The following is a 25,844-nucleotide window of genomic DNA, read 5'->3' as shown; positions in this document are numbered from 1 at the left end:
TAAGTTTGAATATAAAAATATATAGTTAACATCAAATTTTCAAATTATATGCACTTTATACCCACTTTTATAAAAATATGCAAATATGCAATATGCAAAATTTGCATATCGCTTATTTTTGCATTTTTATGCATTATATGCAAAATATGCAATTTGCTTATTTGCCTAAGTCTACTCATGAACATTTGTTTAAGAATGAAAAACGCCCAATTTGTGATGAGTGTGGTTCACCCCTTACGGTAAAACATAATTATGATAGTGAAAAGTGCGAAAAGTTTATTAGTCACAGAATTAAATACCATTTACCAAACAAACTTAAAGACATTTAAAATTCAAAAAACACTATAGACAAACTACCGTTGTTTTAAAAGACTTTAATTATTTACTAATCAAAGTTTAATTAATTGTTACCGTTCCGCTCATAACCTTATTAGGTTGAAGCGAGTTTTTTGTAAATAAAAAAAAGAGTTCTGATCGAGAAATGCATTGAATATAACACAACTCTTATACTTTTTATTGTAGACTTCAAAAAGACCTTTGACTTATGTCAAACAACAAAAACTTAGCAAAAGATACAAGACTGCTTTTAAGGATATTTTGCATCTAAAATAGAATTAGGCTAAACATGTTGGTCGACGGATGAGCGTCAGAAGAGAACGATGTGGAATGACGTCCAGAACGCTATGGATGTGGACCTATGACATAAAGAGAGACTTGCTTTAAACTGTATGAAAAGGATACAAGATAGAAAAGAGTGGCAAAAACTTCATTCAGGGGGTCTAAGGGAAGCTGTGGACAATTAAGGCATTATAGAGAGATATATAGCGAGTCTCTATTGGGGTCAAACAGCTAAAGTGAAAGTAGGATCTACATTGACCAATAAAATTGAGATCAAGAAAGGGGTACGACAGGGCTGTATCTTGTCTCCTATTCTCTTTAATATTATATACTCAGAAGAAGTATTTAAGACAGTGCTGGAGGAAAGCACAGAAGGCACAAAGATAAATGGAGAAATAATTAATAACATAAGTTATGCTGATGACACTGTGATTCTAGCAAGTAGCATGGAGGAACTGAGTTGCCTTATGAGTAAGATACAAAAAACAAGTGCACAATACGGACTCAGACTAAATATCACAAAAACCAAATGGATGTTAGTAAGCAAAACCCAACAACCACCACAGCAACTGATATTAGACAATGAAAGAATTGAACACGTGGATTCGTACATCTACTTGGGAACAACAGTTAACTCAAATTGGGATCAAGCGAAGGAAATACGTATAAGAGTAGAAAAGTCAAGAGCATCGTTCACTAACATGAAGCAAATTTTTACCTCTAAAAGCCTCACCCTACCTCTCAAAATTCGACTTCTGAAATGTTATGTATTCCCGGTTTTGTTATATGGAACGGAGGCGTGGACAGTCAACATTGATGAAAAAAGTAGAGGCCTTCGAAATGTGGGCTTACCGACGTATATTACGTATATCCTGGACTGAGCACGTGACCAACGAAGAGGTACTACGCCGGATAGGTAAAGAGAGAGAGGTAGGAATAAGTATAAAGAAAAGAAAGTTGGAATACTTAGGTCACGTTATGAGACATAATAAATATAGTGTACTACAGCTGATCGTTCAAGGGAAAATAGACAGCAGAAGGGGTCCAGGGAGGAGAAGACACTCGTGGCTCCAAAACTTGCGGCAATGGTTCGGATTGTCATCTGCTGAACTATTCAGAGCTGCCGTAAACAAAGTCAGAATAGCCATGTTGATTGCCAACGTTCGGAACTGACAAGGCACATGAAGAAGAAGAGAGATATATAGAGTACTACATAAATAGATCAAAAACATCAAAGACGCATAAGATATACTACATTTTTAAAGACACATGGAAAATTTGTCTATTGTTTTTATTAATTAATTATCTTTCTTATAAGTTGCGTAGTTTTTGGGTTTAAGTATAATGTAATTTATTTAAAAAAATTGTGTAGCTTCTAAAGTTTACTAAGAAAGAAAACGTTTATATCAAAGAAGAGAGAATCATAAAAAAAGGTAAGAAAGAGAGAAACACCTAATATAAGACGATAGTGTTATTACACCTGAACGACATAGTGAAAACGTCAGTACTTATGTCTGAACAATTATCCAAACTTGTAAAAACTCATATATGAAAAATAGAAAATACAAACAATTTAGTACTTACTCACTCCATCACTAAACGGGCCCATTAGTAGCATTCCGACCCCCATGGAACCGCAACTTTCTCCAGCTATTATAACTTGATTTGGATTGCCCCCAAATCCACGAATATTTTTGTTTACCCATCTTAAAGCAAGTTGCACATCCTTCATGCCAAGGTTACCAGGAATAACATCATCTTCTGTTGTAGCAAAACCTATTGATTGTTTGGATAATAAGCTAATTATTCACATACATGAGATAGGTTTTATAATTTTTTAATTAATATCTAAGAAGTATACATATGCTTGAGATATTGTTATGTGACTGTAATTAGGGTCCTGTAATTATCTCGAAAATTCTACCTAGTATTTTATCAATGCTGTAATCGGGATTTTTTTCTGAGAATTCGTGTTAAAAGCGCTGATTCGGTTCATACCTTCGCTATCGATCTCTAGAACATCTGTTCGTGTATAAAAACAGCTGAGGAGTCTCTTGGATGACAGTAATCAGACAAGTGTGTTTGTAAGTGATACCCATACTATTGTAGGCAAAAATTAATAATGTATTTATAATTGTTAATGAGATATTAGTTATTTAGTTTATTTAGTTAGTCAGTTTTTTTTATAGTAAGTGAGTTAAATAAAGTTAGTCAATCTAAGTGAACTTTACTTGATCCCCAAACCATCAAAAAAACTAAACAATTTGGTATCCGAATTGGAATAAGAAGATTGGTTTAGTAAGGATGGCCAACCCAAATGGCAACAAGATCATCACCTTTAAAAATGTGACCAGAATAAAAGATAACCTGCCATCTTGTAACAAAAATTGTGCTTATGTAACAAAAATTTGCTAAGAAGTCTGGGTGACTCTATCCAGTGTAGCAAAAGGGTGAACTCTAAAATGCACCTTGATACACCAACGAACTAATATGTGGAATAACGGAAGATGGAAGGGATTAGATAGAAATAAATTATGTAAAAGAAATAAATAAAGGGTAAATATGAATTTTAAAATATAGCAGAATTAAGTGTTGGCTAACGACTATGCAGGAGAATGACCACTCGACACTCAAAGAAGGATTCGGCCAATTTGCATGCCCTACAGAGACCGTAAGATATAAGAACTAATGACAAGAAAACCACCAAGAAATAAACAGATGAAAGATAAAAGTTGCTCTAATGAATGCTTGGGCGCCAGGAAGTTAAATGTTTTCTTCCGAGATATCTTGTATTGCTGAAATATGAAAGATAGGTACTAATTGAAATATTAAATTTTAACCACAACTTTAATAATTACCAAACTTAGGTACAAACTATTTTAAAAGCTTATATACTAAACCACCACCTCTTATGTACAGTTAACTATAGCTATATTTACAGTAAAATCCCTGAATATAATTATAAAACAATTTGCCCCTGATATACCCCTTAATTTCAAATCGTGACAAAAGTTATATCCAATAATAATGTATAAATAATAAATATAATTATATACTACTCACTAATAGTTTAGTTTTCGTTCAATAATTGTTTAGGGTTTTAAGGGAAAATTCTCCGGATATGTGTGCACACGATAACCTAACAAAGAGAAATTCAAGGGAGAGTTATAACCTCATCCCTTGGTAGACAATAAATAATTAAATTAAATTACAATGATAAATGTTTTTTTTTTAAATTGAAGATATTTATTATTAAGGATATTTTTAAATTAAAGTGAAACCAAAAGTTAAAACCTTGAAGAGGACGTAGCAAAAGTTATTTAAAATAATTGAATGATAACAAAAATAAAAGTCAGTTCTTCCTGCCGGTTTCCGTAGGTTTCCCTCGAAGATGATCCGGTGGAGAACTAGACTCAGGTGGTAAAAGGTACCAAACCTGGATTCCCTGTATCAGGTACTCTTAGACAAATTCTAAACTCCAACTTCCAACTAAAAATTCTTTTTAATTTCCCATAAACGGACGTGGAACTTCTTCCCCCTGTCCTAAGAAAGTATAACCCCAAAACTAAAAAAGATTTCTTCCCCTGACTTGCAACTGGATTCTGGGAGTAGGCTAAAAGGAACAATTGTGTTACTTCATGTTCTTTGTATATACAAAAGGTAAGGAAAAACACAAGGGTTATCAACCTTGAAAGGCGATATAAAAAATGTCAGCAAGTGACCTTAAATTGAATTAAAAACCTTAATGGTTTTCGGTAAATAGTGACCTTCGAATGGTGTGACAATGTTTTTATAATGTATGGATATATTAAATAGATAATTTTAACGGAAAACATGATCTTTATATATTATAGAATAGGAAAAAAAAAAGAAATATTAGCCGGTTTTAACGGTATGAAATTGATATAAATAAATGTGTGCTTTCACTCTTGAAAGGAAATAAAAATTTGAGATATTGAATCTAATACTTATAATTTATTTAGGTATAAAACATTTTCCTTAATGAAATAAGGTGAACTATGACATGTATAAAATATATGAAATACCTATCAAAGACGAAATTAAAATAGGTCTGAATTTTACTAACAATGGCGGATGATATGAAGGATTTTTCCTTATAATTTATTTGTAATTTTATCTTACCGGCTAGGGTGATCCAACTGAAAATATCCTCGTACAAAACAACAAAATAACTCAAATGATTTCTTCTAAAATAAACAGCTCTTCACAATAAAATAAACTTAAACTAAATTCGGGAAAAAGTGGCACTCCCAGACGCACTACTCTGATTGAATCGATCCTCTTTCGATCACATCCAGTTGACAAGTAAGCGTTAAGGTCCTACACGTCTTAGAATGAATGTACTTTCAGAATCTTGCCGCTGGGGGCGCAGTTTAATGCCAACCTTAGAAAATAAGATTTACTGGGAGTTATTTAAATATTTAGTTTAAGAATATTTTAATATGAATTTAATTTAGGATTAAATTAAAAGATTCCAGTCACAAAAAAAGGTAAACAATTATTTAAGTAACGGACTCGTTACATTCCCCTCTTACTTGGAGAAAAAAATTTTAAGTGAAAAAATTTTTTTTTCTTTTACTTGACTGATTGTTTAGCTGTAGGTTAACCAATACTTCAACGATTTGTGGTGCAATCAAGAATCGAGAAAAAAAAATAAACTTATATATAAAAAATTATAGCCATGGCACCAGTTTGCCAAATGCAGCTATAAACTATATTAACTCACTAAAATACTTCCAAAACAATCTACATCGATTCACACGATTATCATTAACCACAGATTATGAGTGATGTAGAAATAAAGATATGGTTTCATCTAAAGAAACCCACATGTAACTAAGTACAAAGTCACATACTATCTAGAGTAAAATTAAAGTAGAGTAAAGCTTTAACATAGCATAGTATAGACTAGTACTACAAATACTCAATGCAAATAATCCAAAATAATGTGCAATCGGACCCTGGTTCCAAAATTGACTCATCAATGGACAACAGATTTATAGAAGAGCATATCCAAGGAATAATCAATCAGGCAAATGGGTGGACCGATACACAATAATAAGTAACAATAAAAATACCAAACGTATATAAAACAATATAAGTGTCGAATTGATCCAAAATTGACCATACAGTGGACAACAGATTTATAAAGTAGCATATCCAAAGATAATCAATCAGGCAAATAATGACCCAATTCACACTATAACCAACTTAACCAAATATGGTAGGTCCACATATACCCACATCCGGTAATATGTGCCTAACCTTAAAATTCATCAAATAAATTATTGGGTCCAAATGTGGGACTAACGGCTTAAACAAAAGGACAGCCATAAAATCGATTCCATCCTGATGATCTGCCATCAGTACATTTGGGATCCAAAATAAAGACCAAAAATAAAAACTAGTAGGTGTTATAAACTTAATCATCCTAGCAAATGCAAAGCTGAACAACTTGAACTCAAAAAGGTAGAGTACCAAAGCATGTGAACTGCTGTGGTAACTTCTTACAACAAAATTAACTTATGCTGATACTCGATAACTATAGCAGGTAGCTACAACAAATTCATAAGAATATCTAACATAAGAGCACTAAAAGGAGTTTAATGTGCCAGTAACTCTAACAACCATAGCAAAATAGTAAGAGTTAAGGTAGAAGTAATAACAAAACAGAACATCAAGAACGAGTAGACCAATTTCTGAAGAAACTGCAGATTTATAATTTCGTTCTGATATTAATAAAAGAGAACAGGATAATTCCTAGTTCAATATACCAAAATATAGATAAGTGCCTATGGAAAGGAGTGAAAATAACTATAAATGGTCGTTTGTTGCCAAAATATGAAATACTATCCATAACTGTAATCTAAACATGCTAGCTGTAAAGGGAGCAATCCATGTCTTGAATAAACTATATTATAAGTAAGAATAATAAATCAGCTAAGGAACAATTCTGTTATTAGACCAAAGTCTGAAAATATTAAGGATTAAAGCTAAATGTTCAAATCCTAATTAATATTAACGATAATTTACTATCTATGGAAGACGTTCTATTGCCTAGATAACTGTACAACTTGTTATGAAAATGGTGAATTCCGAAATTCATTGAACAACTGAGGCCTCTAATTGAACTAAAACTTCGAACCCACATATTCAGTCACATATACACAGGCAGAATAGTCTATATAATATAGGAGTGTACTAAAATTATGCATACTGATTATCTATATAAATTCCTAATGACTGATAAAAAAAAACCATCCCACATAGCAAATCCAGATACATGTTCCTATATAACTTGAGCATGACCAATAAACGGAATCAAATCCATAAAAAAAATTACAACATTCTTTCCAACCTGGCAAAACAAGTAAGTAAAATGAGAACATAGGTTATACAACACATAAACATATAGCACAGTATAGTAGCATTACAATATTTAGTTTCATACCAGTGCAACATCTAATATAAGTAAATACTCTAATGGCCTTAATAATTTTACCTTATTATAAACAGATACTAATCAAAGTATAAGCTGTAGGTATACCAAATCTGGTGATTAATAACAAAAATCTAAGAAAATACCAAATCGTAACCAAACCGAGCCAAAACAATAACAATCAAAGGAATAGGTTAGCTTAATAGACATTAAGCTAATCTTCCTCTGAAGATGAAGATGTTGCCTCATCTGTTGTATTATCAGGGAGTAAATCCTTTATATGAAATTGACCAATTCGTCTATTTGTCGAATTGTCTTTTAATTCATATACTAAAGGAGATATTATCCTAACGACAGTACAGGGAACATATTTCTGACAAAACTTAGCAGAAATGGCATCACCTTTATTTGATTTTACAAAATTCCGTTTCAAAACTCGATCGCCCACAAAAAATCGCAGATCTCGTTTCCTCAAATTATACTGATGCTGATTTCTACAGTAAGAAGCTTTCAACTTCTTCCTAATGTCAGCGAATATTGGAGGTAAGTTTTGGAGATCTTCCATACGGTGAAGTTTCTCAGAAATTTGAGGAAGAGTTGTTAAATTTTCAGAAATTAAACCGAAATAATCACCTGACAATGGAACATGCCTACCAAAATTAACATAAGCTGGAGAGCACTGAGTGGTTTCATGAACAGAAGTTCGAATGGCTTGAGCAACTGAATGAATGTACTGATCCCAAGCTCTATGATCAGTGTAAGTGTAAGAGCGAAGAGCAGTAACAATGCTACGATTTACACGTTCAGTGTGGTTAGCTTGCGGATGATAAGCTGCATTGTAGAATATCTTTTGGACCTTATATTTACTTAAAAGATCTTTAAAGGCTTTAGAAATAAATTGTAGACCATTATCACATGATACTATTTGGGGTATAACAAATAGTAAGAACACTTGCTCCTCTAAGAACTTCAAAATAGCTGGAGTTGTAGCCTTACGAAGAGGGCAAACTAAAGGAAATTTGGTGAAGTAATCGACAACTACCAAACAATACGTATTACCTGAATAACTACGTGGATACGGTCCAATAAGGTCTAAAGAGATCATTTGCCAAGGAAAATTAATGTTCCTAAACGAACCCATTAATCCAGCTTGAGGTAGGTTACTCGGCTTGCATGTTGCACAAACTCTACATCTAGAGATGTATTTCTTAACTGAGTTGCGCAGACCAGGCCGGTAATATAACTTAGCTATTTTACTAAATGTTTTATAAAAACCAAAGTGACCTGATGTCACATCATCATGAAAAGTTCTCAAGACTTCACCCCTATTTGCTGTTGGGACTACTATTTTCCAATCAGACATATTCGATAAAGATTCAACTGGACTGATTACATGTTTATACAGGATATTATTCTCTACCTTGAAATCAGGATATCTAGTAGGTTCTTGGGTGACATTATGAATCATCTTTCGATACCAATTATCTGGAGATAAAGTGGACAGATCTAAAAGATTGATATCGAATGTACGTGACAACGCATCTGCAACCACAACACCATTGGCTTTGCGATGAACAATATTATAATCAAAGACAGAAAGCCTACAAATCCAACGGGACAAACGTTGTGACGGATTTTTCATGGAATGTAACCATAATAAAGAACTATGATCTGTGATGATAGTAAACTTACGACCCTCAAGATAGTACCGAAAGGCATCAAGACCATGGATAATTGCAAGGAGTTCTCTCTCTGTGGTGGAATAATTTTTCTGTGCTTTATTGAGCTTTTTGCTGGTATAAGCTATTGGATGTTCCGAACCATCCGTCATTTGAAATAGTACACCACCTGAAGCAGTGTTGGAACAATCTGTCATGAGATAGAAATGCTCTTTAAAATTTGGAGATGTCATGACAGGTGCACTAGTAAGAGCTTCTTTTATACGCCGGAAAGCATCATCGGCTTCTGAAGTCCATGTAATAGTTTGGCCTTTTTTCCTATTTTTAAGGAGATCTGTAAGTGGGGACAACAAAGTAGAATAAGACGGCACGAACCGAAAATAATATCCACACATGCCTAATATCCTACGGACTTGGGTAGTAGTCTTAGGTATAGGAAAATCCTTGATAGCAGTAACTTTATCAGGATCAGTCCTTAAACCTTTACTATCGACTACATATCCTAAAAATTTAAGACTAGGACGACAAAACTGACATTTATCTAAATTAATGGTTAAATTAGCCTCTTTGAGACGTAAAAACAACTTATCCAAAATTTCCATATGAAGAGAAAAATCAGGAGTGACAACCAAAATGTCATCCAAATAATAAAAAACATAGGGCTCTAACTGAGGACCAATGACTAAGTCCATCAGACGACACATTGTCTGAGGAGCTGAAACAAGACCAAAAGGCATAGTGACAAACTGAAATAATCCTTTCCCACTAACTGCAAAAGCTGTATACTTTTTACTTTCCTCACTTAAAGGAATTTGTAAAAAAGCTTTAGATAGGTCGATAGAAGAAATATACGTCTATTCGGGGAATAGGATAAGCATCCCGATTTGTAGTAATATTATTCAACTTTCGACCATCGAAGCAAACCCTAAAAGATCCATCCTTTTTCTTGGTTAACCACAAAGGACTACAGTAAGAAGACGTGGAAGGTTCAATGATCTTCAACTCTAACATGGAATCAATTTCCTTTTCCAAGTCAACTTGCGAAGCCTGAGGAATAAGATACTGGTATTGTCGAAAAGGTGTGGTATCTCCCACCTCGATAGTGTGAGATATTAAGGATGTACGACCTAACTTGTCTTTCGACGAAAGAGTTATAAATTTAGAGATCATATTCTCTAATTGCCTTTGTTCGGAACTAGATAAACTAGTAAAATCCTGAATAGCACTAAGTAAGGACAGATTAAATTGAGAAATAGAAAAGGAAAAATTTGAGCAATTTAGTGTGCTATTAAAAACATTTAAGAAATCCATACCTAAAATTATGGAATTCTGAACTGAAGGAATGATATAGAATGTAATTTGCTTACATAAATCTGCTACTGTGATTTCGGTTTCAAATTTGCCTGTAATAGACTGAACTGTACCATCTGCAGTAAACACTTGCAGAGAAGAAATGGGCATAATGGAAACCTCAGCATTTTTCAGTAAAGCTAATGAATGTGAACCTATCACAGAAATGTTCGAGCCACTATCTAAAAGAGCTAAGCAAGATTGTCCTAAAATCTTAATAGGAAGATAAGGTCTATTATCATTATGTTTTCTCACTAATAACGAATTCAAATCAAAACAATCATTATCTGATTGGTCAAAAATTTTAAATGGTACTAAACTAAACTTATTATCTCTACTAACACAATCAGAGGATACGATAGGCAAACAAGAATAATCAGAAATAAAAGAATTCTCCTGAATTGTGGTAGACTCTGGTATAGATACTGGAACTACTACACTGCTACTATTATGTTTATTACTAAAATTTGGGAAGATATTTGGGGATGATAATCTATGCAAATCAAATATATTATATTGAGAAGTTACTTCTTGGAATGACTTGGTGTGGTGTGTGTTGGTTTTTTGGGGAAAACCCCTTTCCCTTTCCGACTGGAAGACGGGTTTGGGTGGCTTGACGTGGTTGGACCAGTGACTTCGCTTGATGTAACGGTTTGATTCCCTGATGGGGGTGTGGACGGAGAAACGCTCAGGGGACGGACCTCCGATCGTTCGTTTCCCGAACACTTAAAACAATTTCGTTTGAGGGTATTTTCCCTACCACAACCGTGGCAGAAAATACGGGTACGAGGGATGCCGCAATCATAAAAAGTATGACCCGACTCACGACAATTCCACAGAAGTTACAACTGAAATATTACGCTCAGGGCCCTTAGGTTGCCAAGAACGGTGTCTAAAAGAATTTTGGTGACCGAAAGAGTCAGAAGAGTGTTTGGAAGTGGTTGGAGGTTGAGAAGACCAAGATAAAGTTTCCTCGAAACGTTTACACTTCTCGGTTATGTCTGCTATACTGTTGATGTCTACTAAAGCTAATTGTTGATGATAAAATGGCAATAGACATTTCAGAATAATCCTAATTTTTGCAGAATCTGTTAAAGGAGTCTCAAGGCGACTACACATACCCAAAATGTTATTGATAAACATCGTAACAGACTCATTTGGCTTCTGTTTACGATTTTTGATTTGGTCTAGAAGGTCATCTTAAAAAGAATATGGTAGAAAATCAGACTTAAGTTTCTGAGCCAAATCAGACCAATTAGAAAAATTATTGCGATTGTTTCTAAACCACGTAAAAGCTGCGCCTGTAAACAATTCAGAAGAAGCTGCAAAAAGATCATCTTCACTCACTCCTCTCGATACACGAAGACATTCCACCCTATCCAAAAAGAAAATTACTTGGTCATAATGACCTTCACCAGAAAATGAAATGCCCCATTTATATACCTGAATAGGTTTGGGGTGTAGAAATGAGTTAGCTGCTTGGACAGAAGAAATAGGAGTTAAAGTAGCAATTGGATTTACTCGTGAATCAAGTGCACCCTCTAGGCTAAGAATTCGGATTGAAATTGAGCGTTTATAAGATTGCTGCTCCTCATTTGAACACGACAATAAATGAACACGGCCTGAGACATGAGCTAGACGTGATATCAGCCTGGAGTATAGGCTATCTTGGACAGTCCCTCTAAAATCGGATATTTTTTTTAGCCAAATCATCCACAGTCTCATCAATCTCTTCTTGCTGCTCTAGAAAAGAAATACTTGTGGCAGAAATTTGTCGAAAGCTTCTGTTTCCTTCTTCTTGCCTTAAAGCTCCACGCAATAGTTTGCGTTTTAAATCCACATTGGAAGACTCATCAATATTGATGTCCCTAATCCTTAACTCGTAATCCAATTCCTTCACTAACAAATGTTCTACCTTAAATGCAGACATTATGAAAACAAAAAAAAAATAGATGACTAGATAGGATAGACAAAAGAAATAATATACTAACACACCACAAAGTCAATCGAAGAATAATCTAAAGTTTCCAAAAAAATATGAATATATATGTACCAACACACCACAAAATCAATCCAAGAATAATCTAAAGTTATTCACAAAAAATTTCAAAATGGTTAAGTAAAGTTAAGTAAATATAAATTTGAATCCTTGAAGCAACACACAATGGTTTCAACAAGTATATGGTTAACAAATAATTGAATATAAAAAAACTCACCAATATTGGCTAATATATATATATATATATATATATATATATATATATATATATATATATATATATATATATATAATATATATATATAAAAATAGTAATATCTAAATTATTAAATTTTATAGTTCAATAATAGTAAAATAACTTGTTAACTGTACACAATGAGATTAAAAAGGTGAGGGTTTAAATATGAATGTAAGTAACCTACAGCAATACAAGTATACCTATAAATGTAAATCTAATAAGGAAAAATAAATAAATAAAGAAGTTAAAAAAAATGAACAAAGAGCAACAGGAACAAATTAGAAATAATAAAGAATATTTTGCAAAGAGAAATATACTACAGAATGTACGGTCTGAACTGAAAATAGGCACCACGTTGGGCTCGCCAATGTAACAAAAATTGTGCTAATGTAACAAAAATTTGCTAAGAAGTCTGGGTGACTCTATCCAGTGTAGCAAAAGGGTGAACTCTAAAATGCACCTTGATACACCAACGAACTAATATTTGGAATAACGGAAGATGGAAGGGATTAGATAGAAATAAATTATGTAAAAGAAATAAATAAAGGGTAAATATGAATTTTAAAATATAGCAGAATTAAGTGTTGGCTAGCGACTATGCAGGAGAATGACCACTCGACACTCAAAGAAGGATTCGGCCAATTTGCATGCCCTACAGAGACCGTAAGGTATAAGAACTAATGACAAGAAAACCACCAAGAAATAAACAGATGAAAGATAAAAGTTGCTCTAATGAATGCTTGGGCGCCAGGAAGTTAAATGTTTTCTTCCGAGATATCTTGTATTGCTGAAATATGGAAGATAGGTACTAATTGAAATATTAAATTTTAACCACAACTTTAATAATTACCAAACTTAGGTACAAACTATTTTAAAAGCTTATATACTAAACCACCACCTCTTATGTACAGTTAACTATAGCTATATTTACAGTAAAATCCCTGAATATAATTATAAAACAATTTGCCACTGATATACCCCTTAATTTCAAATCGTGACAAAAGTTATATCCAATAATATTGTATAAATAATAAATATAATTATATACTTCTCACTAATAGTTTAGTTTTCGTTCAATAATTGTTTAGGGTTTTAAGTGAAAATTCTCCGGATATGTGTTTTTTTTTTTAAATTGAAGATATTTATTATTAAGGATATTTTTAAATTAAAGTGAAACCAAAAGTTAAAACCTTGAAGAACGTAGCAAAAGTTATTTAAAATAATTGAATGATAACAAAAATAAAAGTCAGTTCTTCCTGCCGGTTTCCGTAGGTTTCCCTCGAAGATGATCCGGTGGAGAACTAGACTCAGGTGGTAAAAGGTACCAAACCTGGATTCCCTGTATCAGGTACTCTTAGACAAATTCTAAACTCCAACTTCCAACTAAAAATTCTTCTTAATTTCCCATAAATGCACGTGGAACTTCTTCCCCCTGTCCTAAGAAAGTATAACCCCAAAACTAGAAAAGATTTCTTCCCCTGACTTGCAACTGGATTCTGGGAGTAGGCTAAAAGGAACAATTGTGTTACTTCATGTTCTTTGTACATACAAAAGGTAAGGAAAAACACAAGGGTTATCAACCTTGAAAGGCGATATAAAAAATGTCAGCAAGTGACCTTAAATTGAAATAAAAACCTTAATGGTTTTCGGTAAATAGTGACCTTCGAATGGTGTGACAATGTTTTCATAATGTATGGATATATTAAATAGATAATTTTAACGGAAAACATGATCTTTATATATTATAGAATAGGAAAAAAAAAAAGAAATATTAGCCGGTTTTAACGGTATGAAATTGAAATAAATAATTATGTGCTTTCACTCTTGAAAGGAAATAAAAATTTGAGATATTGAATCTAATACTTATAATTTATTTAGGTATAAAACATTTTCCTTAATGAAATAAGGTGAACTATGACATGTATAAAATATATGAAATACCTATCAAAGACGAAATTAAAATAGGTTTGAATTTTACTAACAATGGCGGATGATATGAAGGATTTTTCCTTATAATTTATTTGTAATTTTATCTTACCGGCTAGGGTGATCCAACTGAAAATATCCTCATACAAAACAACAAAATAACTCAAATGATTTCTTCTAAAATAAACAGCTCTTCACAATAAAATAAACTTTAACTAAATTCGGGAAAAAGTGGCACTCCCAGCCGCACTAATCTGATTGAATCGATCCTCTTTCGATCACATCCAGTTGACAAGTAAGCGTTAAGGTCCTACACGTCTTAGAATGAATGTACTTTCAGAATCTTGCCACTGGGGGCGCAGTTTAATGCCAACCTTAGAAAATAAGATTTACTGGGAGTTATTTAAATATTTAGTTTAAGAATATTTCAATATAAATTTAATTTAGGATTAAATTAAAAGATTCCAGTCACAAAAAAAGGTCAACGATTATTTAAGTAACGGACTCGTTACAATCTATCCAAATAAAAATACCAAAAAGCAGAATAGTTTATCAAAAACGAAATCTTCTTTAAAGGAAAAATAACTGGCAACACTGACTTAGTCCAACATTGCATCACCACTGACAACTTTAACCCCATAATGCAGGTACCAAGACGTTTCCCATTTGTAAAACAAGAAAAAGCTGTTGCCATTCTTAAAGATATGCGGACGGAGAATGTCATTAAATAGTCGAATAGCCGCTGGTCTTCTCCATTAGTATTGTTAACTAAGGAACATGGTTTGACAAGACTATGTATCGACTACAGAAGATTAAATAGTGTCACCAAGAAATACAGCCTCCCACTGCCAGTATTGACAATACCTACTCTTAGTGCCTTATGCTAGATGGAATTGATTTTTCACCATGGATCTTAAAAACAGCTATTGACAAGTTGCAGTCTCTACCATCTACGGATGCCTTTCAAAATGGCATCGAGGCGGTGCTTTGCCAAGTGCAGGAGGGTAAAGAAGACGTCATAGGATACCTCAATAAAACTATGGTAAAAGCGGAAAGGATCAACTGAGTCATCAGAAAAGAGTTATTGGTGGTCGTTAAAGCAGTAAAATACTACCATTCGTTCCTCTATGACAGAAAATTCTTGATAAGATCCGACCATTCTGCCTTGCAATGGCTCCTTAACTTCAAGACATCTGAAGGCCAGATAGCTTGATGGCTAGAGCAACTACAAACCCACAAAATTCGCCACCGAACGGAACAAGCCATGGAAATGTCAACGACCGCTCGAGAAGACCATACAAACAGAGGAACTGCCGATTCTGCGAGCGGCAGGAAGCACAAGAAGAGCGAGAGGGCCAGATTCTACAGTTAAAAACCCTTAAGAACGGAAAAGACGAAGAAGCTCTAGCCAAAGAAAATCTACAGTATAAGCAGAAGAAAGATCTAGATCTAAAAAATAGTCAGTGAGTGGCTGGACAACGAAGCTAGTCTACAGTGGCGAGAGATTGTTAAATATGGGCAAGCAGTGAAGGACTAGTGCCTTCAGTGGGACTCCTTGTGCTGTGAGATGACGTCATCATTCATAAATGGTAGAGTTTAGATGGAACAAGAACAGTGCCATAAGTTGTTCTCCCAAAGTCATGTGTTAAGGACGTAATTTCAGAGCTCCATCATAGCCGCTCCGGTGGCCATTTTGGGATCAATAGGTCTCTGGTCCTTGAGATGTATTATTGGGTTCTTCGTCGACAAGGTGTGAAAGAATGGTGCAAACGATGTGACCTGTGTGTATCCAACAGCGAACTCAAAACAAGACTTAGGTGAAAACTCAAACAATATATCCCCGAGATCAAGTTGCTGTTTTCATTCTAGAACCATTTCCAGTAACAACATCAGGAAACAAGTATTTGGTAGTTGCTACGGACTATTTTTCCAAATGACCAGAAGTAGGTGCACTACCCAACCAAGAAGCAATTACACAATTACAGTTGGTGAGGTCCTGCTTGAGAATGTCGTTTATCGACATGAGGTTCTACTTCTGCTTCGTTTGGACCAGGGGCGCAACTTCGAATCAGAAGTCTGGAAGACCACAATGGCTTTGCTGGGAATTAAAAAGACCAGAATGACCTCAGTCCGATGATAGTAGAAAGACAGTACCAGATCATTAACAACTACCTGTTCGTGTCTGTACATAAAAACTAGAGATACTGGGACAAACTGGTGCCTCTATTTCTGCTAGCCTTCCGAAGCTCCCAACATAAAGCAACTGGTTACACCCCAACAATGTTATTAACTGATCGAGAAGTAAAGCTTCCCATAGATCTCCTACATGACAATCTACCAGATAGATTCTGAGTAAGAGGAAATCCCTTAGTATGTCACCGGCTTAAAGCTTGACTGGTTAAGGTCCACGATTTTGCCAGGAATAAGCTACAACTTACCAGTGACCGGATGAAGGTTAGGTTCGATCAGAAATATACTCCCGTTAGCTTAAACGAAGATGATGCAGTTTATTTCTACCAACCAAAGATCAGAAAACAGTCTAAGTTTTAAGTTGCAGTTGCCCTCTGAGGGACCGTACCTGGTTACTAAAAAGGTAAACGACCTTTTACATAGGATGCAACTAACGCTACGAAGTATGCTGAAGGTCATCCACTTAGAGAAATGACTATATCTTTATGAAGTATAGAATCCCTCGATCAGGTCCATTAAGGTACTGTTTGGAGCAAATAGCCTGAAAGAAGGGGGCGATATTATGTGCCTGTAAGTACGGTCCTGTGATTATCTTGATAATTCTACCTGATGTTCCATAGATGCTTTAGTCGCGATATTTTTCTGGAATTTCGTGTTGAAAGCGCTGACTCGGCGTTCATGCCCTCGCTGGCGATCTCTAGAATGTATGTTCGTGTATAAAAACAGCTGCGACGTATCTTTGAAGGCAGTTATCAGACAAGTTTGGTTGTAAGTAATGTTCATATTATTGTAGAAGAAAATTATTAGTGTATTTATAATTGTTAATGAGATATTAGTTATTCAGTTACTATTAGTGCGTTTTTTGTAGTCAGTTAAATAGTGAGTACTTAACTTAATCACCGAACCAATAAAAAAACGTAAAAATATACTTTTCAAATCTTATTTTTTTACTTATTTTTTTTTAAGTTTTTTTAATGGCTTGGACTAGGTGTCACAACATGACTAATATATCAATCATTCAAGTTTGATGACCGTAAAATCCATAAAATATCACCAACACTAAGTTGTATAATATTTAAGAACCAAAATTAAGATAGGTAGAAAGTATTGATAGTTTATCAAAAAAACTATCTACATATAAGTAAGATAATATATCATTCAAAACACTTTTCTTTGTAATAGCTAATTTTTTTTTAGTTTTTATACTTGTAGAACGGTATAACTGTAATTTAATCTAAAATTTAAATTAAACATAATAATTGAAACAGTTTTTTTAATATCTGAATTGATTGATACATTCTCAAAAAGATAGAATAAAATAAATGTTGTTAACGTCATATTTTTGTTTAACTTGTTTTTTTTTAGAAGGTTTAGTAAACAGTAAATAGAAATCCTGTAAGATGTGTTTTATAAAGTAACCAATTAATTAACTTAAAAATATTTGACAAAAATATTATAATTACACTTGGACTTGAGCATTAACAGAGAATGAGTTGAGTTTTTTTATTGTTAGATTTTCTGGCGATTTTAACTATTTACAGAAGAATCTTTTTTTTTTAGGGTGCTATGCTTATAATATTATTATATTGATCTCTTGGCTCTATATTTTTGGATTTAAGGCCACTCCCTGTAGGCCACTAGGTGTAGCCCAAGGCAGACATTTCTCAACCAACAGACTTTCTTTGGCACTATCCATACCTTTAGTTCAATTCTTTCGTTGATAATTAGCTGAAGAAATTCATATTATGATCCAGTGATTAAATATCCAAGATATTCTAGTTTACGTCTCTTAATAATATTTAATTGAGTGTTGAATGTCCTATTCTTTACAGAACTTTTTCTTTTCTGGTTCTGTTGATTCATGATATTTTCAGTATTCTGCGATACAACCATATTCTAAATACCTTAAGTTTATTTAGGACATTAACGTTGAAAGTCCAAGTTTCAGATCTAGACAAAAGCACAGACCTTTTCATGGATTTCCAAATTTAATGTGAAAAGGGCCCGAATATTTGAAATATGCTTCTTGTCTGTTCAATTCGATTGATCTGATTAAGAAGGAGGAAATTACATTTTGAGTGATCCAACACCCAAGGTATTTGAAACGTTGTACACTTTACAGCTGAAGGTTTACCAGTTGAGTAAGGCCGATATCCTCTTTACTGCTCATCGTATATTTAGTCTTGTGGATGTTTATCGACAATCACTAATTTCTGCACTCTTTGTCAACTCTATTGATTAGTTCCTACATGTGGTCGATGTTTTCAGCTAGAATTACAGTATCTTTTATAATTATTGTCAATTATTTCTTTTCCTATGGTAGTTCCTCTTTGATCTTTTAAAGCATCCCTTAATATATTCTCAGAATACACGCTAAAAAAGATGCGAGGGGATATACAACCCTGTCTTACGCCTCGTTTAATATTGATTGTCTTCGATTTTCTGTTGTTTGTCTAATGACTGTTTGGTTCCAGTAAAATTTGGCAATAAGTTTAATGCCTCTGGAATCTTAAGGAGGATTCATTTGTCTACAATTATTTTTGTGAATCTTCTGGCAAAATTTTCCGCTATCTGTGTGAAATAAGAAATGTTTACTTGTTATTATTTGACAGCCAAATTTTAATTTTCCATAATATTAAGATGTTCTTATGTTATTTATATACGGGTTCTGCTGGTCCGTTTTATATAGATTGTATTGTAATCTTCACAGGACAATAATTATTAGTTTAGATCTTTGGTTTTACTTTAAGAGTAGTAATTTAACGCCTTTTTTGGTTTTAGAAAAAATATTTATATTTGTGACTTTACTGCACATCTAGCTAAACTTTTACAAATGGGATCCCCTTTGCCTTTGAATTACACAATTATTGTATGAGCAGTTTTCTGATGCTAGCTATTTCTCTGCTATTTTGAACGTATTAAATGTGACGAATTTATATTCTAACTCTTCCATTTTAATGCATTCATCTTTAATCCTATTATTTTCTTGTCGGATGTTAAAGTAATTACTATTAAAATGGGAATAAGCCACAATTAAAGGTTATAGTAAGTATATTGATGTTTCAATTTCCACTTCGGAAATCGTTTTCATAATACAAATATTAGTAAATTAAACAAATTTTGTTTTTTTGTTACTTGGTGAAAAATTCGTCTTATAATTTAATTTTATTTAAATCATTTATATTAACAATTCAGACATACATTATACATTTTAAAGTAGACGACTTTAAAATGATATTGCCAATATTGTTGAGTTGCGTTCCTGGGACGACTTTACTTGTAAGATATTTCATTCGATTACATGAAATCAACTTGAGAATATCCGTCAGAAAAAATCATAACATGTAATTCGTCTTTAAAAAGACAAACACATGCCATGATGACAGTAAAAATCTCCTACTAGTGATTCCATAGTAAATTATGAGGGAAAAACCAGGAAAAAAACCTTATAATACTATCCCGATATGGTAAGTATTTGGTCGTGCATATAGTTGACTTTCAATAAACACCAAATTCTGATTTTGTATGTTTGTTATTTAAAAAACAAAAATGATGTATCCTCTATATGTTACCTACTTTCTTTCTTTCTTTCTCCCCTTCCTTTTACCCTAATGAGGGTGTCGGATAATTGTTACCTACTTACTAATACTAATATTTTCCTTTTAGTACCTTCCTCTTTTAATATCAGATCCTACTACATTTTGCCGAGGAATTTGTAACACAATTGGTCTCATTTAGCATAATTAAAGCCGCTTCTTTGATTTTTCTCTGTTTACCATCCGTTTCATTTAGACTATATTTGAATCATTCCATTAAACCCTATGTTCTTTATCATTATATTAGTAAACACGCATGGGATAATGAATATGGGGTTCAATGGAATGATTCAAATATAGTTCTGAAAAAAACGGATGGTCAAAAGAGAAAAATTAAAGAAGAGGCTCTAATTATGCTAAATGAGACCAATTGTGTCGCAAATTCCTCGGTAGAATGTAGTAGGATCTGCTTACCCCTATTAAAAGAGAAAGTTATCAAAAGAAAAATACATGTATTAGTAAGTCGGTAACATAAAGAGGATACCTCATTTATGTTTTTTGGTGTTTATTGAAAGTAAACTAAATGCACGACCAAATACTTACCATATAAGGATAGTATTATGAGGTTTTTTTCCTGGTTTTTTCCCTCCAAATTTACTATGGAATCACTAACAGGAGATTTTTACTGTCATCATGGCATGTGTTTGTCTTTTTAAAGACGAATTAAATGCTATGATTTTTTTTGACGGATATTCTAAAGTTAAAGTTGATTTCATGTAATTGAATGAACTATCTTACAAGTAAAGTCGTCCCAGGAACGCAACTCAACAATATTGGCAATATTATTTTAAAGTCGTCTACTTTAAAATGTATAATGTATGTCTGAATTGTTAATATAAATGATTCAGATAAAATTAAATTATTAGAAGAATTTTTCAGCAAGTAGCAAAAAAACAAAATTTGTTTAATTTACTAGTATTTGTATTATGAGAACGATTTCCGAAGTGAAAATTTAAAGTCAATAAACTTACTTTAACCTTTAATTGTGGCTTATTCCCATTTAAATAGTAATTAAAATTTAATAAATTCGTATAAATTTGAAAAATACAATTTCACTTTCACCTTCAATTTTCATAGATGTGTTCAATACTTTAATAATAATTTTAATTATTTTTAATTATAACAAAAATACTTACCAAATGCGTTTAGTCGATAATTAGTTGATACGACAACTATCCCATGACCCATCAAATATTTTGGACCATAGTCATCGTAAGTGCCTGAACCCCAGTTAAAACCTCCTCCGTGAATCCAAAATAATACTGGTAAAGTATTATTACTGCCTGGTTGCTTAAATAAAAAAAGACTAATGAAAACCTTTTGTAACTTACACACTTGCTGAGAATGTTCACAAAACTGCTGCAAATTCTAACGAAATTACAATCCTTTTATATTCTTTTCAGTATACCTACTTTACCTTTTTTAAAATACAGTCATTCTTATGCGTACACTGGCGTGTAATCTTCGTACGCTTAAAAGCTTCATAGTGACATAGTTAATATTAGCAACTATTTCATATTCTATGAGCTATATATTCTATAAGCGATTATATTTGTTGCTATTGGCACTGCATCTTACAGAGTTGCAGACTTTAGGTCTCACATTTTAGTTAATAGGTATTTATTTTTACACAAGACTACATATTAGTAAGAAAAGTAAAATTATTTTGCTAAATCGGCTGCTGCTCGACCGGTGTAAAGTTAAATTTTTACTATAGAGTAAAGTTATACCTATACGAGCCCTAAAAACTTAATGTTCGGACAAACGAAAATTTATTGAAAACGTTTATCTTCACAACTTTGCTTATTAAACCAAAAAAGGGGATCAGTAATAAATTAAACTCTATCATTAATAACATAATATTGAAATGGCCCGGTCTCTATAAACTTGGCGCAGCGTTGGCGGCAAAATAAACGAAAATGTTGCATAACATCGTGACAACTAAATGTTCAGACAATTCAAGAAATTATTATTTCCGTCGACCGTCCATTTATGATCAATTTTAACACCCTCAAAATCATTGATTAATGACCTCTATTAATGAATGATTTTCTATTAATGAACGATTTCATTATAGGCAACACAACATACATTGCTTGCATAAATTAATTAAACGCTCTGTGATTGGCAGTGACCTGTGGTGTAGGCAACCAAACATATACCTATTTATATTCCCACTAAAAAATTTAAAATGAAGTAGCCGCTGTTAGTACTATCTGTCATTGTATGTCATTATTTACTTTACATTATTGTTTAAAATTCTGTGTATTTGAAAAATCAAAAGATGGATATTGAAGAAGAGTTTAATTCAACTCCACCAGAAGTGGCAGAAACTGCAAATGAAATATCTTTAGTTTACTGCCTGAAAAAAGCAGAGTGTTGTACGAAAAAACATACGCTGAATTCATTGCACGGTGTGACGAGAGAAAAATAATACGATATTCAGAATCTGTATTTATACATATTTTTCAAACATTGCCGAAAAAGGACTAATAGCAAGTTTGTGGCACAAATATTCGATGCTAAAATCAACCTTAAGTTTAAAATTAAACATTGATATATCTAAATATAATAAGTTAATTATGTTTATCGAGAAAAAAAGAACAGGTTATGTACCAAAAAAATCAAAAAAACTTGAGAAAGAACAAGTCCAGAAATTCATCTCTGATGAATTAGGAACAAAGACCGTTCAAGACTTGGGGTCAAAGTTTCTTGTCACAATAAAAGTATCAAAAACACACACAAATATAATATTTACCATAGTAGATAACGAAGCAAATACCATTCTCAATGCGATAAAAAACTATATTTCTTTAAGACCGGCACACACACCACATAAACATTTTTTCATTTTTTATAAACATAACAAATGTTCTACACAGCCAGTTGACATAAATACGTTTTCCAAATTTCCTTCCATTATTGATAAATTCTTTTAATTAGAGCACCCGCATCTCAACACTGGGCATTGCTTTAGACGTTCCTCTGCCTCAATACTGTCTGACAGTGGTGCAGACTTTTCAGCTGTTAAAAGAAAAGGTGGCTGGAAATCGACTTCTGTAGCTGAAGGTTACATAGATAATCCAACGCAGAATAAACTTGAGACGGCTGAAAAACTTTTGGGACAAAATACCACTACACCTTGTCAAATTACTTCCTTCATCACCACCGCTTCTTCTTCTATCACAGAATTTACAGAGGTCCAAGAACACTTAAATATAAATTTATCAAAATGCTATACAGCAGATAATCATTTATCAATACCTTCCCTTAATTTCAGTAATTGTACTATTTTGAATTTTAATGTTTACAATAATAAAACTACCACTAAGGAAAATTAAACTTTGAATAAAGTTAATAAAAGCCGAAAAGATTGTTGTTTATCGTTAAGTAAATAAAAATTTAAACTAAGATATCTTTATTTCTGAAAAGTACAGTCGACGGAAAAGTTTTGTAACGAACTCGTGAATTAAAATAGCGGTTAACAATCTCGAATATTAAGGCGCTCGCTCCGCTCACGCGTTAAAATATCTCAATTGTTAATCGCCCTTATTAATACCCTTGTTGGTTAAATATCTATTTTAATATTGGGTTACATCGCCACGCGCCTTTACAACCGCGGCAGTCCTGTCTGGTATAGTTCGTACTATAGATTTACACAAGTAAGGGTCGAAACTATCTCATAATTCAACTAATTTATTCTTCAAATCGGCAAAAGTACTCTGGGGATCATTACGCAATTTCTGTTTTATCTTACTCCATAATGTCTCAATACCATTAAGGTCTAGACTTTTCGAAAGTCATGAGAGGATGTTAATGTTATTGTCTTCAAACTATGTTTTAGTTGTTTTACCTGAAGGCATGCAGCACCGTCTTGCTGATAATATTTAAAATTCAAGTCATGCTAGAGATCGTGACCACTTGGTACAAGACGATTTTTCAAAATTTCTTGATAACTTTATTGTTACGTTAATTGTGCCTTCCACCACCTCATTTTCCTAGACCAGCTGATGACACGCACCCCAAATCATAATTACTTTGGAACACTTGACAGTTCTTTTGAGGCAATCTAGGGAATTATGTATTTATAGTTCTGATAACCCGTTTACATATATACTACGTATAATACTACATACAACGATAATACATACGATAATACTACAATACAACATTAGAGACATTACGAAAGTAAACGACCAAGTTCAGAGGAAGACCGTAGATGAGATGGGTTGATGATATTAAAAGAATAGCCGGAAGAAATTGGAAATATGTTGCTCAGGATGGACGCTCAAACATGGACGACAGAAGGCTAAGAAGAAGAAGAAGAGAACCCGTTTTCAAAATCTTTTATGCAAACATCAAATTTCCATTCCTCACTTAATATAAATCTGGATCGGTCATCAATGATCCACGGAAATATTCCGTGTCGAATTAAAATTTTATGTTTGTGTGGGACACTTTCGAGAACGAGCTATCAGAACTAAAAATGTAGCACTTCTTAAAGATTGTATTAAAAGAACTGTGAAGTATCCCAAAGGAATTAAGATTTGAGGGTGCGTGTCATCAGCTGGTCTAGGAAAATATGAGGTGGTGGAAGGCACAATTAACGCAGCAATGAAGTTATCAAGAAAATTTGAAAAATAATCTTTTACCAAGTGCTCACGATCTCTAGTAGGACTTAAATTTTATATTCCAGTAGGACGGTGCTGCATGCCATATAGCTAAGACAACTAAAAAATGGTTTGGAGACAATAACATTAAAATGCTGTTATAGCCTTCGAACAGTCCAGACCTTAATGTTATTAAGGAATTGTGAATAAAACAGAAATTGTGTAATGATTGTGTAAAGGCACCTGGCGATGTAACCCAATAAAGTAGTTTCTTGAATTTTCCAAATATTTAGTTGTCACGATGTTACGCAACATTTTCGTCTATTTTGCTGCCAACCATGCAATTTCAAGTTTATAGAGACCGAATCAGTTTAATATATTGTTATTAATGATAGAGTTTATTGTATTGTTGACCTCGTTCTTTGGTTCAATTAGTAAAGTTGTGAAGATAAACGTTTTCAATAATTTTTCGTTTGTCCTAGAATTAGTTGTTAGGGCTGATATACTGTAGAGTAAAATTTAACCGTTAATTTTTACTCTGTATTTTAAAATTTCACTTGTTTTCTCCTATGTTTAATTAAATTTAATGAGCATTTTTGTATTAATAAATGTGATTGTTTTGAATTTAACAAATGTTTTTTTAGCTAATTCTGGTTAATAATAAACAAAATCAACTTAAACTGCTGAGCTCTTCATGGAATGCAGCAATATTTTTTAAATACCGAAATGTAAGTATCGAATGGTTCAAAGAATAGAAGCATTATAAAAGAGCTCCTTTAATATGCTCTGGTATAAACTAAAATAGCTAACAACATCTTTATTTAATATTTATTTGCTATAATAAGATTCATTATCTGTCACAAGATATTTCTTGCACTGGCGTCTAAAATTGGCTTTTTCTGTTGGATATATACATACTGTATCGGGGTACTTTCTCTTTAATAAAAAATTTTTGACTTCAACAAAATCAACTTTTTATATTGATTCTTCTGATCCATTACACAAAACTGTATGAAACTGGAACTAGGAACGATCACTTCAAATATCGGTGCGTGTTTAGTTTCTTCCATGATTTTTTGTTTTTTTTTATTTTGTAAATGTAAACAACAAATGCGAACACACAATTTTTACACAAAAACTATAAACAACCTACATGTAGATTAAATACTACTCATCGT

General features: G+C 33.0%; 1 protein-coding gene across 1 annotated transcript in view; it reads right to left on the bottom strand.

The window, feature by feature from the left end:
* Positions 1–25,844, bottom strand: part of LOC140450196 (pyrethroid hydrolase Ces2e-like) — a 78,522-nt gene that overhangs the window by 50,284 nt on the left and 2,394 nt on the right. The window contains exons 4-5 of the mRNA XM_072543661.1: positions 21,193–21,346; positions 2,203–2,394 (exon numbers count right to left, since the gene is read on the bottom strand). Coding sequence (XP_072399762.1) covers positions 2,203–2,394; positions 21,193–21,346 — 346 coding nt within the window. The remainder of the gene's footprint in view (positions 1–2,202; positions 2,395–21,192; positions 21,347–25,844) is intronic.

Source organism: Diabrotica undecimpunctata, chromosome 1 (genome assembly GCF_040954645.1).
Source record: "Diabrotica undecimpunctata isolate CICGRU chromosome 1, icDiaUnde3, whole genome shotgun sequence".
NCBI classification, from domain to species: Eukaryota; Metazoa; Arthropoda; class Insecta; order Coleoptera; family Chrysomelidae; genus Diabrotica; species Diabrotica undecimpunctata.
This window is presented reverse-complemented; position numbering and strand designations above follow the sequence as displayed.